The sequence below is a fragment of the Corythoichthys intestinalis genome, chromosome 20 (genome assembly GCF_030265065.1).
Source record: "Corythoichthys intestinalis isolate RoL2023-P3 chromosome 20, ASM3026506v1, whole genome shotgun sequence".
In the NCBI taxonomy this organism is placed as follows: domain Eukaryota; kingdom Metazoa; phylum Chordata; class Actinopteri; order Syngnathiformes; family Syngnathidae; genus Corythoichthys; species Corythoichthys intestinalis.
In genome coordinates this window covers 4,799,955-4,821,791 of record NC_080414.1, presented here as the reverse complement: position 1 = coordinate 4,821,791, position 21,837 = coordinate 4,799,955, and the positions used below count along the sequence as shown (strand labels likewise).

The window sequence follows — 21,837 nt, the reverse complement described above, 5'->3', positions numbered from 1 at the left end:
CGAAAAAAATAATAATTAATTAATAGAACAAAAACGAGTGTCATTGGACAGAGCGGCAGTTTTTATTTTTGCTGCAGGCAGTATCAGCTCCTTTGCTATGGTGTGGGATTATTTTACACTGAGCAACCTGTTATGCCACTTTATATGGTGCTAACAGTGCTCGCTGATTTACCGATGTAACACTGACAAAGCGGGACGATTGTTGGCAATATACGGCACATTTTCGCTGAAAAAAAATTCCTGCTGTCCGTTGCGGACATTTTAGACAAAGTAAACAGACTGTTCTTTTCTCATGTCCCGCTGTACTAAATGTCAAAGCCATAAGCCAAATGCTACATACGCTTCGTCATATTTCCTCTTAGCTTTTTATATCTCAAGTGCTCTTTGCTGTGTGCTTGTTTGGTTAAAAAATACTGCGCACACGCTGAAAATGATAGCACCACTGCCCCCCACTGAGTGTATATGCAATTACACTTTATTATAGTACAGCAAAAAAGTATGTTCCTCAAGGTCACATGCGCCACCCCGACATCGCTCTGCGCCCCACTATTTGAGAAGTACTGATTTAGACAATGTTGAGTGGTTTTAAGACATTTTTTTCCATACCTGGGTAGTTAAGACCTTAATAACAAGTTTGCAGTTGTTGTATATGTTGATATAATTTGAGGTCAAATATTGCCATTAAATTTTGCTGAGCAAACCCAGACATTCATTCTGGAAGATTTCTAAACGTTTTAGTAGTTTTTGAAAACAAAGGTTTTAATCGAACGGTGTACTACCTGACCCAGTCCATCTGAAACTTAGTATAAGTCAATACAGATTTACTTTTGCGTTGATCATTTAGCCTATCAATTATTTTGGCTCATATTCGTGAGAAATAGAGCCCTGGCCCCCGTTCATCCAATATGTTTTGTCTTATTAATGTCCCTTCCTCAGCAAAAAGTGTACAGGTACATGCAGGTTATGCTGTTATATTGTCTCTACCGATGTTCTTCAGACCAAACCTACAGTTGGACGTTAAATCGTGACTGGATGCAATGGCTCAAAATTGCCGCAAGAGGGCAACACTTGAACATGTCTGTTAATGATAGAATAGCATGACTTTACACTTTACTGGACATGTCTACTGAGTCACGGCTCAACACAAGGAACAAATCATAAATATGTAGTTGCTCAAATGAAAGAATGTAGAACGTCAGAGTGATACTAGAACAGAATGCATTGATATGAAAATTGAACCACAGACATAAGTATTTTGAATCTTAGAATGGAATTAACAGTGCGACACTGAATTGCTAAAACTCAATTACTTTTCAAGACCTTAACTGTTTTTGTTTGTTTCCCTTTATTATTAAATAGTAAATACCAGAAAAGAATTAGGACAGTTTTTAAATTGAATAGAAAATGCTTTATTCTTTTCCCCCCCAGAAAAACCTTGAGTTGAATGAAAACACTATAATACAAACACAAAATTTTCACAACCATAAAAAAAGAACAACTGGTGAAAATATAAATATGTAAACAACTTATACAACCCCAAAACCTTTAGTTAGTGTGTGCAGAACAAAAGTTTTTTTCAAGTAAAGTATCAAATTAGTCTCAGTCAGGTGACGGCTCAGCATCTAAACATCCTCTTTGCTGAAACCGCAGCAGAGCAGTTAAAAAAGACACTTAAAAGACTCAGTTTCACCAGGCTAGTATTGATCCGATAAAATCCGACACGACCTGGAATAGATCATCTCGATACATTATTTGGAAGGCCCATCGCTACTTTTCATTCATGTAAAGTGCATCTTGCGTCTTCGCCACAGAACGAGTCTTTGTGAGGTGAGGATGTGCGTGACAACACTGAGCAACATCAGGAAGATGGTCATTGACATCACGATCACATAGTGGCTGATGCTGTGCAATAAAAAAAGACCACGAGTTTAGCCTGTGTCAGTACAGAATACGCAGCACAGTTTATCCTATTAGCTCATTTAGATAATGCTGTTCCAAACCTTAAAACATAGACTTCACTATCAGTTGACAAGAAAGCTCCCACAAACATTGCGCCACGCCTTCCCGTTGGGGGCCGACCAAGGCAGAGCATTTGGCTTTCACTCTCATAAACTCAAACACACGCTGCTTCCAAACGCCGGATTTAAATGGAAAAGGGATGAAAGTTTTACTGCATACAAGCAGGCATGAGTGTCTGAAGAGCGAGGATTCAAGGTAAATATTTTATAAATAGCACCATGCATGCACTTTGAAACATTGTGAAAAAATTGGAATGAATGGAAAAAATTAGCGGGAAACACTTTATAATAACTATCCGTTTGACTAGTTAATAGATCATTAGTAAACTGTTGATAAATGATTTATTGTTAATTTGTGAAGTATTTGTTAACAGTTTGTTAAGCATTTACAGGGTGTTCTTAACCTGAAACACAGTTTGTGTAAAGTTTTTGTGTGTAACGTTTGGCATTTCTATCTTTTCAGGTTAAGAAATGCCGTTCAGTTCAAAAGAAAAGGCATTTTGCAGGCAGCGCTCATGTTGCACATTTATGAAAATCTGCCATAGAACCAACAAATATTTGTACTTTTCTTTCTATATTTAACCAATAAAACTTATGACCTTCAACATAAAGTGTATACAGTTTTATTAAGATCCATCAACTGGCATGGGCATTTGGAATGGGGTCAACCATATTGGAACACCCTATAAATGCTTAACAAACTTAACAAATACTTCACAAATCATTTATCAACAGTTTACTAATGATTTATTAACTAGTAAAACGGATAGTTATTATAAAGTGTTACCAATTAGCGTAACTTTAGCTCGAAATATTTACATAAAATGAAGGATAACTGCCTGTTTTTTTTTTGTTTTTTTGTGTGTACCTTTAACCAAGAATCTAGACTGTTCTATGTTTATACCTACAGAAATTCAGGGATGCACGCATTTGTTTACAAGAAATTTCAACTTAAAAAGCTTTGTTTTGTGATGGCCGCCAGGTTGGAGTTACACAATAGTGTAATTTTAGCTCGAAATATTTACGTAAAATGAATGATAACTGCCCGTTTTTTGCTTTTAACCAAGAATCTAGACTGTTTTATGTTCATATCTATCGAAATTGCGGGACGTACGCATCTATTTACAAGAATTTTCAACTTAAAAAGCTCTTTATTGTATGTTGTATCCATACAAAGTAGCGCAAGTTTACATTCCAATGATCAAATAATTTTCAGCCAAGTGCCCGTTTTTTGGCAAAAAAGTAGTAATTTAGACATTGCATCCATACAAAAGAAAATTCGCCTTTTAGGTGTTATATTTTATTTAACATTTTAATCTTGACAACAACAAGGGCCAGTTAGCCAGCAAGAGGTGCTGAGGCAATAGTTACATAAGAATTAAATAAGTTGTGATTGTATATAGAAACAGGCAAAATTAGCTTTTGTTGAGTAAAATTAAGATGATTCTGCATGCTTTCCTCAAGTATTAAGTTTCTGATGTGAAAATTGATTGATTAGCTGTTGAAAACTTGCACTAAATAAAAAAAAATAAGTTGCTATTTTGGGCAAAAACTTATATGATTTGTTATATATTGGTATTGATCCTGAAAATATAGGTAATTATCTCTGGGAATTTGGGAATTTTTGTGCATTTAGCATAAAATTTGAAAAATTTGAAGACATTTTATGTTTTTTTTTTTTTTTTTATACTTGCATAAAAAAAATAATCGGGATTTTATTTGGGAGCAACTTTGAATTTTTTGATGTCACTGCTCGTGAAGACTCATATATGCCTAAGGGAGGTACCTGTTTTGGTTTTAAGTCACGAGCGACTTTGGTTTAGAAAATATTTTTTAAACATTTTAAGTTTTTGAAAATAGGCCCCGTGTCCCATCAACTGATAGTGAAGTTGATGCTTAAAAGCGTATTCGTGGCAAGAGCTCCTTAGGAAATACTTTGTATATTGTAGCTAAATGCTACTAAATTGAGCCACTTTACCTCGTGCCAATGTCCAACCACGTGCCATAGTCCTGCACTAGGAAGAAAAAGTGCTGTGGGAAAGAAACAGTTAAGGTTTAACTTCCAACAAAATAGAAATGTACAGCTTAAACTAGGGCTGCAAGATGTCAATTAATCTATCAATTCAAATAATCGACTCATCAGATTACGAACATTTAATGTGTTGCAGAGTATATTTTAGGATATGTCAAACAAACATGTGTTTTCTGTTTGCAAGAGTATTTATTTTGGCTTGCTAAGATTACTTTCAAAAGAACATTAAATGGGAATACAAAATTAAAATTCCTGAGGGCTTCTTCAAATGATGCAGAATTGCACTTTCATTTTGCAAGAACAATACATGCATTTAAAAATAAAATACCTGAGATTAGCCTCAAATAATATAAAAAATAAATGAGGATCTAGATTCTAAATACATGGAACAAAAGAACAATTGGCTAACTTTCTTAGCAAAAGTCCGCTAGCTTAAATGCTTTAAATGCCAACCTTTTTATTTTATTTTTTTAACTTTTTTTATTTTATTTTTTTTTTTACAGTGCTCTTAACAAATCATTCAAACACATATTACCACAAAAAACCGCTAAATATACTTCTAAACTAAATAAAAAATCCATAAACAAACATACTAGCTCAAACAAAAACTTATGTTGGTCTTAATAGGGAGTAGCTGGGTTCAGACGAGTTAGGGTATATTCACTGCTGCCACTAGAGGGCAGTGTATCCCCCCCAAATCAATAAAACTAAATGCAACACTCTCAAAACAAACCATTGCAACTCTAATCAAACCAATCCTCGAAGCAGCACAATTTGATTGGAAGCTTTAGCCAGCAAGTTTAGCAACTTCAGCAAGTTAGCCAATTGTTCTCTTGTAGTTAGATCCTCATTTATTTATTCATTTTTTAAAATACCGTCTGAGGCTAAGATAAGAGGCCTTATAGTGCAGAAAATACAGTATATATCCGTGACTTTCAGAGGTCTTGACTAAATAATTTTTGCACCACATATATATCAAAGGTTTTACCAGAGCCATCACGTCAGAGATGACCAAGACGATCAGAAACAAGCTGCAGATAGAGAATAATACCACATTAAAGTGTGATTTTAAAAAGAAACATCAAAAGTGGCTGTTGTTGTTACTTAAAACAGCCATAATATAACTTAATACTTACCTTCTTGATGAGAGCTGCGTTGTCACTTGGATGGTCTCAAAAGTGCACATGACAACAATGAATGGAATAATGATCTAAAAGACAAAAAAGGCACATATGTTACTACTTCTCCAGTGGTGACATTAATAGGACATAAGGTTCAAAAGTTCCCGTATTAGTACTCCACCTTCCACATCATTAACCCTCCCATGATGAACGGGTTGAAGACTGTGAGGAAACAATACACGGATGCCGGATCAAAACTGACAAAATAACCAAAAAGAAAAGACAATTACAAATGTAGTGTTAAAGCACATCTACTATAAACACTTTAAAGGAATGAATAATATGTTTTTTATGTTTTAATATCTGACTTGCACATGAAACAAAAGAAGAATGTTTAAGATAAATACCTGTTAATGGAGGCGATATTTCCTGTGCCAAAAAAAGCTGTTATAATGAAAAAAAACTGAGAAACACATGAAGTCAAGGACTGTTTTTGTTATATTTGTTGCCTTTGCCGATTTGCAAATGTCACAAAGGATACAAAGAAATACGATCGTCGGATGTCGTCCAACTTGAGCTGACGAATCTTAGAGATGTCAATGTTGGCGGAGAAATCAATAGCGGAGAGCTGCAACACAATTTAGATACATTTTTAGCTTTACGTACATAGTTTGGGGGTTATTTTCGTCACTATTCAGTTTGAATGTTTCAAATAAGGCTGCAACAACTAATGGATTAAATCAATTATTAAATTAGTTGCCAACGAATTTGATAATCGCTTTTTGCCGGCAGGTATGAGCAGTCCCGTTTAGGTCTTTGTGTGTACTGTGAGGCTGCGCACTCGCCATTGATTAGGGCAAGTTCACTGCTACACTCAGGTAGAGTTGCTAAATTACGACGTGTCGAGAGTTAGATTGTCTTTTGTGTTGTTAGATCCATTGTGCCTCCGTCATAGGTGAGTAAATGAAGCCAATTGTATTGTTTGTTCTTTGTTGATGAGACGTTATTACTTAGCCAGAGCGCTAAGCTAGTTAGCAATTAAGCTAATCAGTGTCCGCTTGTATTGTGTTTCGGAGAAGCACTATAGCACTCGAGGTCATGTTAGATAGTAAATGTGTCTCATTTCTTTTAATAAAGAAACCACACACATAAACGCATTCATATAACAGCTTAAGAGTTTCCTTTCAACACAAGCTCCCATTCAAACTGTAGATTGTCATACAAGAGCAAGTGCTTTGAAAGGATTGCTCGTTTCAGCTCAAGTGGCATAAAATAGAATATTTACAAAAACTGAAATGTAACCATACTCGTTTAGAAACTATTTGTAGCTGTAATCTTAAACCATCTATACACAGTTAAATAATAGATATACCTGTTGCCTTCCAGAGATGCCCTGCGCGATCATAGCTTCTTGCTCAATGTTGATCCAAACAAACATCAACCAAGATAACACGGGAGGGAACAAAGCCTCAGTCCTGTATTAGAAATGATGCAAGTACAGTGGTATGAAAAAGTATTTGAACCTTTTGGAATTTCTCACATTTCTGCATAAAATCACCATCAAATGTGATCTGATCTTTGCCAAAATCACACGGATGAAAAAAACTCTGCTTTAACTAAAACCACACAAACATTTATGGGTATTAATATTTCAATGAGGATAGTATGCAAACAATGACAGAAGGGGGAAAATTAGGTGCATTTCATATTTCGTGCCCCCCCTTTGGCAGCAATGACTTCAAACAGACGCTTCCTGTAGCTGCAGATCAGTCTGGCACATCGATGAGGACTAATCTTGGCCCATTCTTCTCTACAAAGCTGCTCTAGTTCAGTCAGATTCCTGGGATGTCTTGCATGAATCACTGTCTTTAGGTCATGCCACAGCATCTCAATAGGGTTCAAGTCTGGACCTAGACTTGGCCACTCCAGAACGTGTATTTTGTTCTTCAGAAACCATTCTCAAGTTGATTTACTTCTGTTTTGGATCACTGTCTTGTTGCAGCATCCATCCTCTTTTTAGCTTCAACTGTCTGACAGACGGCCTCAGGTTTTCCAGCAAAACATCCTGATAAACATTTGAATTCATTCATTCATTCATTCATTTTCCATGCCGCTTCTTCCTCACGAGGGTCGCGGAGGTGCTGGAGCCTATCCCAGCGAACTATGGGCAGTAGGCAGGGGACACCCTGAACTGGTTGCCAGCCAATCACAGGGCACAAGGAGACATACAACCATTCACGCACACACTCATACCTACGGACAATTTAGAGTGTTCAATCAGCTTACCATGCATGTTTTTGGGATGTGGGAGGAAACCGGAGTCCCCGGAGGAAACCCACGCAGGCACGGGGAGAACATGCAAACTCCACACAGGAAGGCCGAAGCCCGGGATTGAACCCTTGACATTTGAATTCATTCTTCCATTAATGTTTGCATGTTGTCCAGGCCCTGAGGTAGCAAAACAGCTCCAAATCATGATGCTCCGTCCACCATGCTTTACGTTGAGGATGAGGTGTTGATGTTGGTGAGCTGTTCCATTTATCCTCCACACATGACGTTGTGTGTTACTCCCAAACAATTCAACTTTTTCATCATTCCACAAAATATTTGGCCAAAACTTCTGTGGAGTGTCCAAGTGCCTTTTTGCAAACACTAAACGAGCAATAATGTTTTTTTTAGACAGCAGTGGCTTCCTCTATGAACACAATTCTTGGCCATACTTTTACATATAGTTGATGTGTGCACAGAGATATTGGACTGTGCCAGTGATTTCTGTAAGTCTTTAGCAGACACTCTAGGGTTCTTTTTTTACCTCTCTGAGTATTCTGCACTGAAGTCTTGGCATTTGGAGGACTGCCACTTTTTGGGAGAGAAGCAACAATACCAAACTCTCTCCATTTGTAGACAACTTCTCTGACTGTCGATTGTTGAAAATCCAGAGTTTTTGGAGATGGTTTTGTCTCCTTTTCCAGCTTTATACAAATCAACAATCCTTGATCGCAGGTCTTCAGACAGCTCTTTTGACTGAGCCATGATGCACATCAGAAAATGCTTCTCATCAAGACAATTCTTACCAGGTGTGTGTTTTATAGTGGGCAGGGCAGCTTTAAACCACTCACCAGTGATTGGGTACACACCTGACTTAAGTTGTTTGGTATGAAATTGGCAGAGGGGTCACTTATTTATTTTTTCCCCCTTCTGTCATTGTTTGCATGCCATCCTCATTAAAATATGAAAACCTATAAATGTTTGGGTGGTTTTAGTTAAAGCAGAAACTGTTTTTACATCCATGTGATTTTGACAAAGATCAGATCACATTTGATGGAGATTTAATGCAGAAATGTGAGACATTCCAAAAGGTTCAGATACTTTTTCATATCACTGTATGTCATGTGATGATTGGAAGTTTATGATTTCAACTAGATTTTTCAAGTTACTAAAAGAGTCAGGTAGTATGCTCTTACCCTGTACTAAGCAGAAAGTACGTGGCCGTCAGTGAGAGGAATATGCTGAGCAGGCGATGAAACAGGCGTGTCGAGCTCATCAACGGAACAAATATGGAAGATGCTAAAGTAAACAGTATGGTAAGCATCTTGTATCCTTTCTGTATGTGTACTTGCTTACTTATATGCCACCTACCTAATGTGACCCAACTAATGATCTGATTGTGAAGAGGCAGACCCCGTTTCTGCTGCAGGCTGGAGTGGGTGAGGAAAGGCACGCATGCACAAATGGCCACATGCAGCAGCTGTAAAATGACAGCAGGGCAACTACATTTACATGCAGTCAATAACCCTTTCATAGTCTTTTTTTTTGTCAGTAACTCAGCTATGCAAGGCAATTTTAACACATTTAAAAACCTATTCAGGTTATCGCTATTGGGCTGGCTGCTTTGATAAGAGCATTTTGTGCATGCTTTTTTCGTAAGGTAAAGTAACTGTTGCTGCATAATACAGTATATGGCAGATATGAACGCTAAACACTTTTGAAGTTAGAAGAAAACTTATCTGGTGCAGTGAAAGACTTGATTATTGGCAGTAGTGCTGCAACGATTAATCGAATAACTAATAACTATTTCGATTAGGTAAAAAAAAAGCTTTGAATCAAATTTTGCTGCTTCAAGTATTCGTTTAATTTGTGACGTTGTACTGGTTTGTTTTGAGAGTGTTTGCATTTAGTTTTATTGATTTGGGTGGATACGCTGCCCTCTAGAGGGAACAGTGACTAGTTAACATGGCTGAATCATAATGCTCCCTGTTAAGACCTACATAAGCTAAGTTTTTGTTTGAGCTAATGGTTTTTAAATGCATTTGTAATTTAGTTTATAGGTATATTTAGCCGTATTTTTTTTGGGGGGGGGGGGGGGATAGGTGTTTGAACTATTAAGAGCATTGTTTAAAAAATATATATTTTATAGCATTTAAGCTAGTGGACTTTTGCTATGGTTATGCTATTAAGTTAGCCAATTGTTCTTTTGTTGTACCTAGTTTTTGTTTGAGCTAATATGTTTTTTTTATGCATTCGTAATTTATTTTATAGGTATATTTAGCCGTTTTGGGGGGCATTATGTGTTTAAATTTTTGTTAAGAGCTTTGTCAGAAACTTTTTTTTAATAGTATTTTATAGCATTTAAGCTAGCAGACTTTTGTTATGCAAGTTAGCCATTGTTCTTTTGTTGCACTTAGATCCTCATTTATTTTTAGCGATATTGCAATTCTGCATCGTTTGAAGAAACACTTGGGAATTTTATTTTGTACTCGCAATTATTGCTCTTTTGAAAGTACAATCTTAGCAAGCCTAGGTTTTAAATCTCCTAAAATTGATTCTGCAACGCATTAAATGTTCCTAATCCGATTACTCAAACTAACTAGTTGAGAGATGAATTGACTAGTAAATAATAAGATTCCTGCAGACCTAATTGGCAGTAGAAATTACGATGACGTTGCCATACGTTATTGTGTATCGTGCAAGTACTAGTTCAATCAATTAGAATAGACTTTTTATTGTCAGTGTTAACATTTACAAAAAAATTACTTCTAGCCAAAGGGAATATCTAAAAGATAACAATGTTGATTCGGGATTTTTTTCCCCCCCAGATCTTTACTTAACCAATTGATGTATTGATCCACACTGATTCGTTACACCGCTAAAACGTAGCCAAAAATAGTCACGCACAGAGCAGAATGAGCTGTAGTTACCTGCATGACGAACTGCTTTTTATCACTATGGTGCAGTGATGTCCTGTTCCATGAATACCAGAGGAAACAGGCTGATATAAAGAGGGTGAGCACACCTGCACACATGCTGAGGAGGAAGAAATGTTAATCAATTTTACTAAAGAATTGGTGCATTAGTCATATTCTTAACAGGGAAGTATTGATTCAAAAATAAATAGTTTAATACACTCACACCAGATTTAAGTTGGGCTCTCTACCCACAACAGGCATCAGGGGGAAAACAGCCAAAAAGAGGCAGCCTAAAAACCAGCTCACCGAATGGCACTAGTAAACAATAAAAGTAAATCAATACAACTCATATAAATAGTGTACATTCACCAGTCATAACATTCAGGAGATGTATTTTTGGAAATAACTTAATCTTCTCTTTATTATTGCAGTTTGCAGTGGTGTACAACTGAACATTGTCGAAGTCGGTGAAATATCATTTTCTTGGTAATTAAAAACAGCTCATTGAAAATTCTTCACCTACATAGAAAATTTCTAAAATTGCCGTGTGATTATGGAATGGAAATGCCCATAGTAATTCTATCTATCCTACCTTAGCTTTTTCAAAAAGACCTGACAACATCGGCCAGATCGAAAGGACAGCCAGAACCACCGTCAGCATGGCTCGATAAAAAAAACTCACCACCTGGGGGAATTAGGAACATACAGTATATAAACATTTATCCTCATTGCAGTTAAAATAAATGTAGTTGTAAAAACAGCTACCAGTAGTTCAACTCCAAATGCTACCAGCACAAAGTAACCAAAGCATTTCCATAACGGCAGGCAAGGAGCTGAGTGAATCAAGTCTGTTACAATGTTGGACCTGAAATATAAAACGAATGTGATCCTACATTTCTAAAACATACAGTGGAAACTTTTTATTCTATCAATCTCCAAATGTTAGTGCCTATAATAAACATATCCATATAGAAACCCTTTCACTATCAGTATATTTGCTCCTTAAGAATTAACCATAAAAACATTCTCTACGATAGCTGTGTCATAGACTTCATAATGATATTGACGGGACACGAGGCCGATTGATATGGGGCCTATCTCCTTCAAAGCTGACAGAGTGGAAACACAAAGAGCTTTTTACGTTGAACTTTTTTGGGAATAAATACAAGACTCCCTCAATTCTTTATAGATATGGATGTAAAACAGTCTCGATTCTTTGTTAAAAGCAAAAAAAATGTAAAGTTAGCGTTTATTTTATGTAAACATGTCGAATGTGCTGCTAGTCTTTAAGCCACTGTAGCACCGCCTCATCTTTACAAAGCTTTTTCGGTTGAAAATTCTTGTGAATAAATACTTAAATCCCTGAAGTCTTTATAGATATGGACGTAAAACAGCCTTGATTCTTGGTTAAAAGCATTGAAAAAAAAATTGCAGTTAGCATTTATTTTGCATAAATATTGCGAACTACGACGCCAATTCCGTAGCGGCTAATTTCTCCCATTGATTTTTTTCACGTTTCAAAATGCCAGCGTGGTACAAAAAATATAATAATTACCTTGAATCCTCGAACAAACAACTCCTGAGACAACCCTTCCTGTTTGTATGCGCTACAGCTTTTGTACTTTTTCAACCTAAATCTGGCGTTAGATCGCTGCGTGCGTGTTTGAGAATAACTCCTCTTAATGCTTGGTGTGGACAGGCCCCCTACTTGAAGGCGTGGCGCAGTGTCTGACTGATGTGACCCGTCCATATCATTATGAAGTCGATGGCTGTGTGTATTTTATTTTAACAACGGTATACCAAAATTCCCATATGAAGACCACTCACTCTTTAAGAACCGAGTACCATATGGGAACAGGCAGCAGGCAGTAAACATAATATGTGAGCGGACTCCTCTGGATGAACAGGAACATACATATTACCACTGCAACACACCAACACAGCCTCACTAGTGTGTGATCAAATTTCTGTAAATACAGAACCCATAAATGTAAAACTGGTGACCGAAACCAAGTGAATGGGTGTAATTGAACTGAATCATACCCGTTGAAGGATGTCTGTTTGCGTGTTAAGGCTCGTATGAGTCTTCAAAATAACGAGGACAACATATGAGGTCCAGCCTAGGAATCCAAGCACCACGCTGCAACCCAAGAAAAACCTGTCATAGGTGTGGTAGTAAACTAAGCCTTCAAGGGCAGAGGATATCAGAGCCTGGCAGAGCGAGATCTACAACGACAACAACAACAACAAAACAATTGTGAGGCATAAAAAGATCAACTACACATTGTCCCCTTTCCAGTATTTTTTTTTTTACTGACTATAAACAATAATACTCACCGCATCTTCATACTTCTCCATTTGAATTAGCGTTCTTGCTTTCTTAACGAACTCTGCTTGCTTAGGCTCTGTCAGCTGTCTATAAGTAGAATTAAAAATACAATGTGTATGAGGAATAATAATATGGTCTGCTAAGTTGCGCTACACATTGACAATAGTGATAGTGTTTGCCCATAACTATAACTAAAAGGACACTTGTACTTACTTGTATGGGGTAAAGAGACACGATAGTGTTGTTTCTTTTTTCTGCCTCATTTTCATCTAAGAAAATGAGAAATTAAATAATGATCATATTTGGCGTGTTTGTAAAAATAATTTAACAAAAAAAAAAAAAAAAACTTTAACAACTACAGGTAGTCCCCGGGTTAAGACGTACTCGACTTGCGTGATTTCGACTTTACGACACCAAAGTCTCGTCCGCCATTTTGTCTTCAGTAACTTTTTTTAAAGTCGTGTAAACAGTAAACTGTTGTACTTCACAGTATCTTATTTTTACTTTACTTTATTAATTACGTATTTTCTTGTTGTTCAGCTTTACAGCCAGCAAACAAAGCAAAAGTGGTTTTGAAGCTTTTAACTTCCTATAGTTTTGACAATTTGTCAAGCTGCAACACACATATGTAAACTTATGTTGAAAACGACACGATTTTAACAATAAAACACTTGACGCCAAATAACTGGTGTTAAAACATCCATGTTGTCTGATCAATGTATAAATATACTAGATTAAATTAACCTAATTTGCCTGACAAAAATCCGCTATCTTAAATGCTACGAATGCTAACGTAGTTACAATTCTCATAGCAAATCACTCACACATAACTCCACAAACTGTAGCTCCAAACACAAATGCATTACAAATGCATACACAAACTTACATTAGCTGAAACAACTTACAGCCTGATGTGGGCCAAACCAGAGCAAAGCTGTCCTTTATCCATGTCAGACGTCTTGATTCTGCTCCTCAGTCAGTCTTGCCAGACCCAACGCTGCCACCAGAGGGCAGTGTATCCTCCATCATTGAACAAAATAAAATACTTTCGGACTTTTGGATAGTTATTTTGAGATTTAGGGGTACTTAAAGATAGCCTGGTACAACGGACTCACCGCTGTTCCAGCTCTGGCGACCTTTGAGGGGCTCAAATTTCCAGGGCGAGCAAGCCACATCAAACAGGCAGCGGAGTGGACCAATCAGCGAGGGACGGACGTGACGTTGGTAAAGCGACAAAAAACTAGCGCAAGCGGAGAATGGAGACGTTTATTCACCATGGCTAGCGCGAGACAGACTGTTGTCAATGACTTGTGCCGATGTGTTTTTGGTAATTTAAAACTGATTTTACCACGGATTGGAACATATTCTCGGCTCTCCCGTTCGCAATCTGTGTTGTTGTAGTGGAGACGACTTCCGACGCGCAAGTGCGACGTTGCTTATTAAGAAGACGTCACGCAAATAATCTAATTTGATTGGACGATTGATTTTGTTCGGCTCGAGAAGCCATTAATGAGCTGGGTCCCAGACTATTGAGAACAGTCTTGCCGTGCCAGGAAAACTTAAAGGGTTAATTCCAATTTACACGGAAATTCGGGTTACATCACCAGCGTAGGAACGGAACTCGTTCGTAACCCGGGGACTTTCAGGTATGTGCGTGTTTTTGATGCAAACAAATGTAAACATTTCAACATGAGAGATGAACACAGAGGCCCCTCACCTTAAACTGATCCAATATTTGAATAGCATTAGTGTACATAGCCTCTGCCTTGAACTGATCACTGTTGTTCAGGTAAAGAAGAGGTAATATTCCCTAAGGTCACACAAACATAAGAATAAAATTAAGGGAGGGACTTCAAAGCTATCTTTGCTACGATGACAATTATTATCTTAGTCACAACGTGACTGTGCTTTAAGTCGAAAAGCAATACTCACAACAGAGTTGACAGGAATAGGAACGCCAATTAGAGAGGACATCAGAGGTGCAATGTCAGCCTGCAGAGTTTGAACAGAGCAAACGTTTAGACATTGCAGCCAATGAACTATTTTTTCATGACGATGCGTGATGAGCTAAAAACATGTCTTGGGAAACTATACCATAACGAGATGAAAATTTGCCATAGTTTTTGCCATAAGGTCACAATGTGTGACCAGTGTTGGTTTTCGCAGCCATTTTGACTTTCATCTTGGTCTTCATCGTTTTGGACAATGACACTTATTAGTCTAATAGTCATATTCTAGTCATTTCAAAACGTGTTTGTCTTCGTCTGTTTTTTGTTGACAAAAACTCGGAATAATTTTGTCTACTTTTAGTTGACGTTTACTCCATATTATCATCTGTAAAATTCGAAAGTTTTATTCCAAAAATAAATAAATTAAAAAAGGTTTCCAAGTTCCAACTATTTCGAATGAATATTGTCAGACGAGCACATATTGTAGCATCTACAAGCATTTAAAAATCACGTGATATTACACACTTAGCAGAAAAACATTGTACATTATTATCAATCAGTTATAGCCGCATGGATGCAACGAACTGTGTTTTAAAAAAAAAAAATGTCAGAGTTTAAGAGGACGCTTGACCTTAGCAATAGCCTAATGGTAACGTGAATGCTATGCTAAGGCTAAGGTTACATTTAGTGCGTGATAATCACACAACACAGACATTTAAAGGCTAAAGCAACATTGCTTTTTCTTGCTTGCCAAGATAAGACAAGCAATGGGGAGACTAGAAAGGACCCGAGTGGGTGAGTCGGGGGTGGCGCAGCACGTCACATGAGTGACACAACCAGACATTGCTACGATGCAAGCGAACTACACATAAAATGTCACACATTGTGAACATGTGACAGAAACTATGGCGCATTTTTGTCTCATCTCGTCAGATTAAACTGGCATTCGTGTCGTTATAATTGAGTCGCCTAAGATAGGTTTTTCAGCTCGTCTTCGTCTAGTCATCGTCTTGAAAAAAATTGTTCCTCAGCGAAGTATTTTCATTTTAGTCATCGTTGACAAAAACAACACTGTGTGTGACATTTTCTTATTGTATGTGTAGTTAGCACGAATCGTAGCAGTGTTTGGTTTTATCACTCATGGGATGTGCTGCAAAGCCCCCACCCACCCAACCCACACACAAACATGCTTATTCACCGACTGGTGAGTAAGCACGTGTGTCCACTTCAGGCTGCTTTTGTGAAACACATGTCAGGTGCTGATTAATACGTTTTGTTTGCTCATCTTGGCTAGATACGTATTTCCTTTTGCTTTAAGCTTTCAAGGTCTGTGCTGAGTGATCCTCACACACTAAATGTAACTTGTAGTGTTAGCAGTGTTCTGGTTAGCATAGCGTTCACGTTAGCATTAGCATTTAGCGTCGTGAGTGTTGTCGTAACCTCTTGGAAAACCTTTTACATACAGTTCAAGTTGTCAAGGTGAGTTTAATTAATTGAAAATAATGTACTGTTTTCTTGCTGAGTGTGCATTATCATCACGGAGATGGTGATGTCTGTATACTATGTGCTCGCCTGTCAATCTTAAATTGAAATTGTTGGAAAGCTTTTATTTATTCATGGACTAAAACTTTTGAAGTTTAGAGACAAAAACATTTTGAGTAATTGTCGACTAAAATTAGGCGAAATTTGAGTTTTCGCTAAAACTAGACGAAAGCAAACACATTATAAGCATTTACAAGACAAAAATTAAAAGAGCTGCCAAAAACAATACTGATTGCAGCACTTTTTCAATTTGATATTATTCCTATTTTAAATAAAGGAGCCGCACCTGGCTGAGATCAACTCTTCTGAGGTGCTCCAGTTTCCAGTCTAGGGTCAATATCAAAATCAGGAAACAACATATGCATTAAATGATTCAAAGTTTAACACCTTCAGAAGAACAAATCATAAATTCGTTCACGAATGCACCTTGCAAGTAGTTGTCTGGGAAAAACTGATCTTCTGTCACTTTTTGGGGTCTTTGTATTCCAGCTCCCCACGCAACAAAAGGTGTGAGTGTCTCTGAGGGGTGGCCAGCACCATGAGAACCTACAGACACAAATTTGGATTTAAAGATGACATTTGAGTAGTACTTGTAGATTCAAAAAATATGTACGTATATTAAATGCGCTACCCCAATTGGTCATGCCGTGATCGGAAGTGAAAACAAAGGCTGTTCTGCAGTCATTATTGAAGAAGTCTCCAATTATAGACACCAGTTCAGATACACCAGTGTCCACTAGGCCAATATTGTTGATGTACTCCCTGCGTGGCCGACAAATAAAAAGTCGATGAGGCAGTGCATTATATTAATAGTTAAACGATCAATAAAAAAAAATTCAGAACTTACTGTGACATTGGTCTGTGAGCGTGTCCATTTGTGTCCAGACCCAATAGATGCAGAAAGAAAACATTCTTATCCTTAAGGAGGTCAGCCATCAAAGTGGAGTTTGACTTTGCTGATTGTAAAAACGACTGGTAAATAAGGATGAAATGATGAAGTTAATTTTTCTAATCCTTAATACTGCCAGAAAAGAAAATACCACTTGAGCTGAGTACCGACTACCATACTTTTACTTGCGTAAAGACCCAGGTGTCTAGCATTGAAGCGTCTGTGGAGGCAAAGTCCTCTTCTGTTGCTGGATAAGTATGTGTGTAGACGTGGTCTCCACTTGCACCTGCAAGTAAGTGATTAAAAAAAAAAGTTAAAAAAAAAAGGTTGATTGCATCATGTTACCGAGTCAGACAAATAAGGTTTTTAATAATGTAACACTCTTCTTTAGCTCAATAAAGTACTGTAATTTTCAGACTATAAGGCACCACTTTTTTCCCTCATTTTGAATCCTGCGGCTTACAGTCCAGTGCGGTTTATTTGTTAATTTTATTTGGGTTAATAGTTAACACTTTATTTGACATAAGACTCTCAGCTTCATTGCTTCAAGAAGCTTTATTTGGCCATCACTGCTCCCTTGGGGGAGACAGTCAATCACTGCTGCCACCTGCTGTCAACACTGTTGTTGTTCAGCATGCCTCCTAGCATCCATTGCAGCTCTACAGGTGTAAATAACAATCAAACTCCATCAAGTATTGCTTCAGTTACTGTTGCAGTTGTTTCATTAATTGCTAGTTATGGTATTTGGTAACACTTTATTTGACAGTGGTGCCGTAAGACAATCATAATTATGACATGACACGATCACGGGCATTACTGAATGCTTATGACAGACGTCATTAAGTGTCACCCGGCAAATTATGTAACTAGCTCCATATGTCCATGTCCAACTTGGATCTTTTACATCCATTCAAAAGTTAGATAATTTGCCGTTATAAGCATTTATTAATGCTCATGACAGTGTCATGTCATGAGCAGCCAACTGGGTCAAAGCTTCATGCTAGTTCATTTGGTCTTATGTAAATCTTATGTTGCCGCTGTCAAATAAAGTGTTACCAGTTCATATATTTTGGTGTAAATATCCCATAATATAGTGATGCCGTTTTCATGTCAAATTTGGTTGGTGGCGGTTTATAGTCAGGTGCTCCTTTATAGTCCGAAAATTACGGTAACTTTATATACTACTTATGGCCTGACGGTCTGTACACTACCTTTAGCAAACATAGGCAGAATATCAGGGCTTCCCCAGCACCAAGTATTTCTGCTCTCATTAAACACAGAGTCAAACTCCACAGGATTCTCCTTCCAACCTGATCCGAGACACACAAATAGATGAACTATGAATACTCATGTGCACCACTGTAACGGATGAATGCCTTCAGTTTTGTGGTACACACCTTTAGCAACAGCACTAACATCCTCGTAGAAGCCAGCAATAACAGCAACATGACCTGGGCGAGACTCAGTGGGAACACGTGTGTGGGAGACACCCCAGGTACCCATCTCCTCAATGACACTCCTGTTAGCAGAAACGGCAGATAACATTAGACTTAGAAGACATTAGATATATTTTGACGTTTTTCTCATTTCACCACCTCAAGTAGGGCGCCATGGATGAGCCATTAGGAAGCAAGGTGAAGAGGCTGTCTGCTCTCAGGCCATCAGCAACGATTAGCACCAGTCTGGAGGCAGGTGGAGTTAGGGGTGTGGCCTTGGGTGTCATGCCATGGACCAAAGGGGAGGTGAAGTAGATATCAAAGATGGAAAGGAAGAACACTACATGGACTGTCAGTCCCACCACTAAAAAGGTTATCATCCTCATTTTGAGTTGTGAGTTTCAGCAATACGTCTGCAATGCAAGGGGGGGAAGGGGGGGTCAATATTATTTACGTATTACATTATACTTGAGACAGACCGATTATCGGTGCCTATATTTGGAAATTTGACGTATATCGGTACCGCCCTTTTTTTTAGTATCTTGCTCAATGATACTTCGATGAGGTCATCAGTGCGTTATTTTCTGTGGAAAAATTTCAGTGAGCGATTTATTTAACCTGTTGTTCAACTTTATATGAGATGTTTCTGGGTCTAGGAAATTTAGGCACTTCTGAAGCTATTTTTTTTCGTGATTCAATAAACATGCATCAGGGTTTTAAATGAAGTTCAGTTTTTGCAATATTACATTTTTTACGCCACTTTTACTGGAAATAAATATCGGCTCGGAAAATCTGTTATCGGCCCCTCTACCTAATACTAATCGGTATCTGGCCCGGAAAACCCATATCGGTCGATCTCTACGTGAGACATACAGTACATTTGTTAAAATAGTGTGTACCACCGAAAAGAATTACTCAGCTACCTAATTCATCTTTTATTTTAGAGATGGCTCTCGGAAGTAATCGCTTTGACAACACAAACTAGGTGACCGCAGTAGGACGGGTATTAGTAGTTCACATACCTGTTTTAAGATCCACCAATAAATCCGCGATATTCACATATATTACATGATGTCCGTGAATTTATCATCACTCGATTTTGACACGAAAGCCAGCTACTCCACCATAAAAACGTCTCTTCAAACAGTATATCACGTAAAAGGCTAAATATTTTCAAAAAAAGATCCAAAAAGTCGAGTTTTCATTTAGGACTTACCCCCGATATATTGCACTATGAATGAAATAGGAAAGCGCCCCGGAAGCGCAGCACAGGTGTACAGGAGAGGTAATGACAGAATATCGAATAAGATAACAAATAAAATATCAAATGGAACTCAAAATATAAGTTAGGATGAAAAGAGACACGGTCCTATTGACCACAACGAGACTATCTAAATAAAGCGTAGGTTACACAAAAAGTCAAAAAGCCGTAAAAAGAACGTCTCTCGGTGGATAATATTTTGCTACTGTACAAGTAGGAAGCCGGAAGTCCGACCACATTCAACCAGATATTTCAAATATAGTATGCTAGATGGCTAAAGGCAGAGTAGGCGACGTAAGTCATGAACTGCCATCTTGCGTCAGAAAACTCCGGCGAGCTCAAATGCAGAGGATGTTGTAACAGATACATGAACACGAACACTTCCAAAAGAAAGACACGACTACCATCTTTCATTAGAAAAAAAAAGTTTGTTTACATTTTTTGTTTGTTTGTTCATTACTTATGAGCAATGGAACATGAATGTGTTTTGGAAAAACTTGATTTCAGGACAGAATTCCGAAAAAAAAAAAAAAGACACATTTGTAGCTTAACTTGTCTTTGAGCAATGTAAGGGTTAGTTATGAGTAAAATATTGCACATTATATGCAGTACAGTGATCCTTCACGAGTTTGCGCTTCAAACTTCACGTCCTTAGTCCATCGCGGATGTTTTTCAGTTGAAATAAATAAATAGTTTTTGATTAAAAAATGTTAAGATATATGAATGAATGAATGAATTTATTGTTATTGTCATCATCATCATAATCATTGACAGCTTTAGAGTGTGGAATTTGCCCGAAAGAAAGACGATGACAGACAAAGGAAAGACGGGAAAAAGCAAATGCTTATCGATACCTGTCCCCCAACAGCCCGGGATGCACAGTCAAGCATGTTTGTGTTACAGTCCAGTTATTATCAGTCTTTTTTTTTTTTCACATATCGTTCAAAAGTCATATATGCATGTATACATATACAAATCATTGTATTTTTTTTTTTTTATGTACAGTATGTCATAAGTATTACATTTGCAGCGCTTAAAAATCAAGTATTAAAATGCAGATGTACAGTGTATCACAAAAGTGAGTACACCCCTCGCATTTCTGCAAGCATATCTTTTCATGGGACAACACTGACAAAATGACACTTTTACACAATGAAAAGTAGTTTGTGTGCAGCTTATATAATAGAGTTAATTTATTTTCCCCTCAAAATAACTCAAAAATACAGCCATTAATATCTAAACCCCAGGAAACAAAAGTGAGTACACTCCTAAATGTCCAAATTGAGTACTGCTTGTCATTTTCCCTCCAAAATGTCATGTGACTCATTACAGAGGTACTGTCAGCATTGCTGCAGAGATTAAAGAGGTTGGGGGTCAGCCTGTTAGTGCTCAGACCATACACCACACTCTACATCAAATTGGTGTGCATGGCTGTCACCCCAGGAGGAAGCCTCTTCTGAAGACTGGACACAAGAAAGTCCAGCCGTCTCATCAGACCATAGGACATGTTTCCAGTAATCCATGTGCTTTGTTGACATGTCTTCAGCAAACTGTTTGCAGGCTTTCTTGTGTACCACACGGTTGCTAACCGTTATTTGCAATTGTTTAGCCACAACTGAATTCATTACCTTATTAGTATTCATCCTTCACACAGCCGCTGGAACCAGAAATGTGGTTTAATCCATCTGCACGCGACCAAGAGATTGATTTTTGATTGATTGATGATTTTACGACACTGTGCGGGTGTGCGTTGGTCCACACGGGAAACACAGTAAAGGCAAAACACTACCGCTTTTGTCCACCGGTATCGCTAAAATCAACCAAAACTGAAAAGCTACATAGTGTTCCTTTAAATTTGAATAAATACATTAAACACACCCCAAAAAAAGTTGATGTTGTGGTGACCCTTTGTTTGGCACAATTCACCCAACTTACTTGAGTGTCCATTTGGCCGTGCGCGTTACCGGCTGCATCACAGTCATGTGACAGACACTATAAAGAGCCGCGCGCGTTCCGGCTCGAGAGAGAGAGAGAGAGAGTGTGTACGAGAGTTCACGGAGAGCAGCAATAAAGA

The 21,837-nt window shown here is 37.8% G+C and overlaps 1 protein-coding gene across 5 annotated transcripts; it reads right to left on the bottom strand.

The window, feature by feature from the left end:
* Window positions 1-1,328: 1,328 nt before the first annotated feature.
* Window positions 1,329-19,993, bottom strand: pign (phosphatidylinositol glycan anchor biosynthesis, class N). Of its 5 annotated transcripts, XM_057824104.1 has the most exons (30): window positions 19,719-19,993; window positions 19,525-19,639; window positions 18,662-18,915; window positions 18,464-18,585; window positions 18,278-18,376; window positions 17,246-17,352; window positions 17,025-17,149; window positions 16,809-16,939; window positions 16,604-16,723; window positions 16,464-16,504; window positions 14,619-14,678; window positions 14,404-14,496; window positions 12,900-12,955; window positions 12,695-12,773; window positions 12,401-12,583; window positions 12,185-12,324; window positions 11,123-11,222; window positions 10,950-11,042; window positions 10,581-10,672; window positions 10,370-10,475; window positions 8,811-8,919; window positions 8,636-8,738; window positions 6,544-6,646; window positions 5,713-5,799; window positions 5,579-5,634; window positions 5,353-5,428; window positions 5,187-5,260; window positions 5,039-5,081; window positions 3,997-4,049; window positions 1,329-1,902 (listed from the first exon to the last, which is right to left on the bottom strand). In XM_057824104.1, the coding sequence occupies exons 3-30, from the start codon at window positions 18,886-18,888 to the stop codon at window positions 1,779-1,781; spliced, it is 2,802 nt and encodes a 933-aa protein (XP_057680087.1). In that variant the 5' UTR covers window positions 18,889-18,915; window positions 19,525-19,639; window positions 19,719-19,993; the 3' UTR covers window positions 1,329-1,778. The 5 variants fall into 5 exon arrangements, with proteins under 5 accessions (XP_057680087.1, XP_057680085.1, XP_057680088.1 ...); XM_057824102.1 differs by having other exon boundaries at window positions 19,525-19,993; XM_057824105.1 differs by having other exon boundaries at window positions 1,330-1,902; window positions 18,662-18,777; window positions 19,525-19,993.
* Window positions 19,994-21,837: the final 1,844 nt, after the last annotated feature.

What these genes read in the sequence shown, in the direction of transcription:
- pign (XM_057824102.1), bottom strand. Translation starts at nt 18,888, where the DNA reads ATGAGGATGATAACCTTTTTAGTGGTGGGACTGACAGTCCATGTAGTG. An exon ending in TCACGGCATGACCAATTGGG is followed by an intron (nt 16,724 to 16,808) that starts GTAGCGCATTTA and finishes TTGTGTCTGTAG; the next exon opens with GTTCTCATGGTGCTGGCCAC. An exon ending in GTCTTTTTGAAAAAGCTAAG is followed by an intron (nt 10,673 to 10,949) that starts GTAGGATAGATA and finishes ATTGTTTACTAG; the next exon opens with TGCCATTCGGTGAGCTGGTT.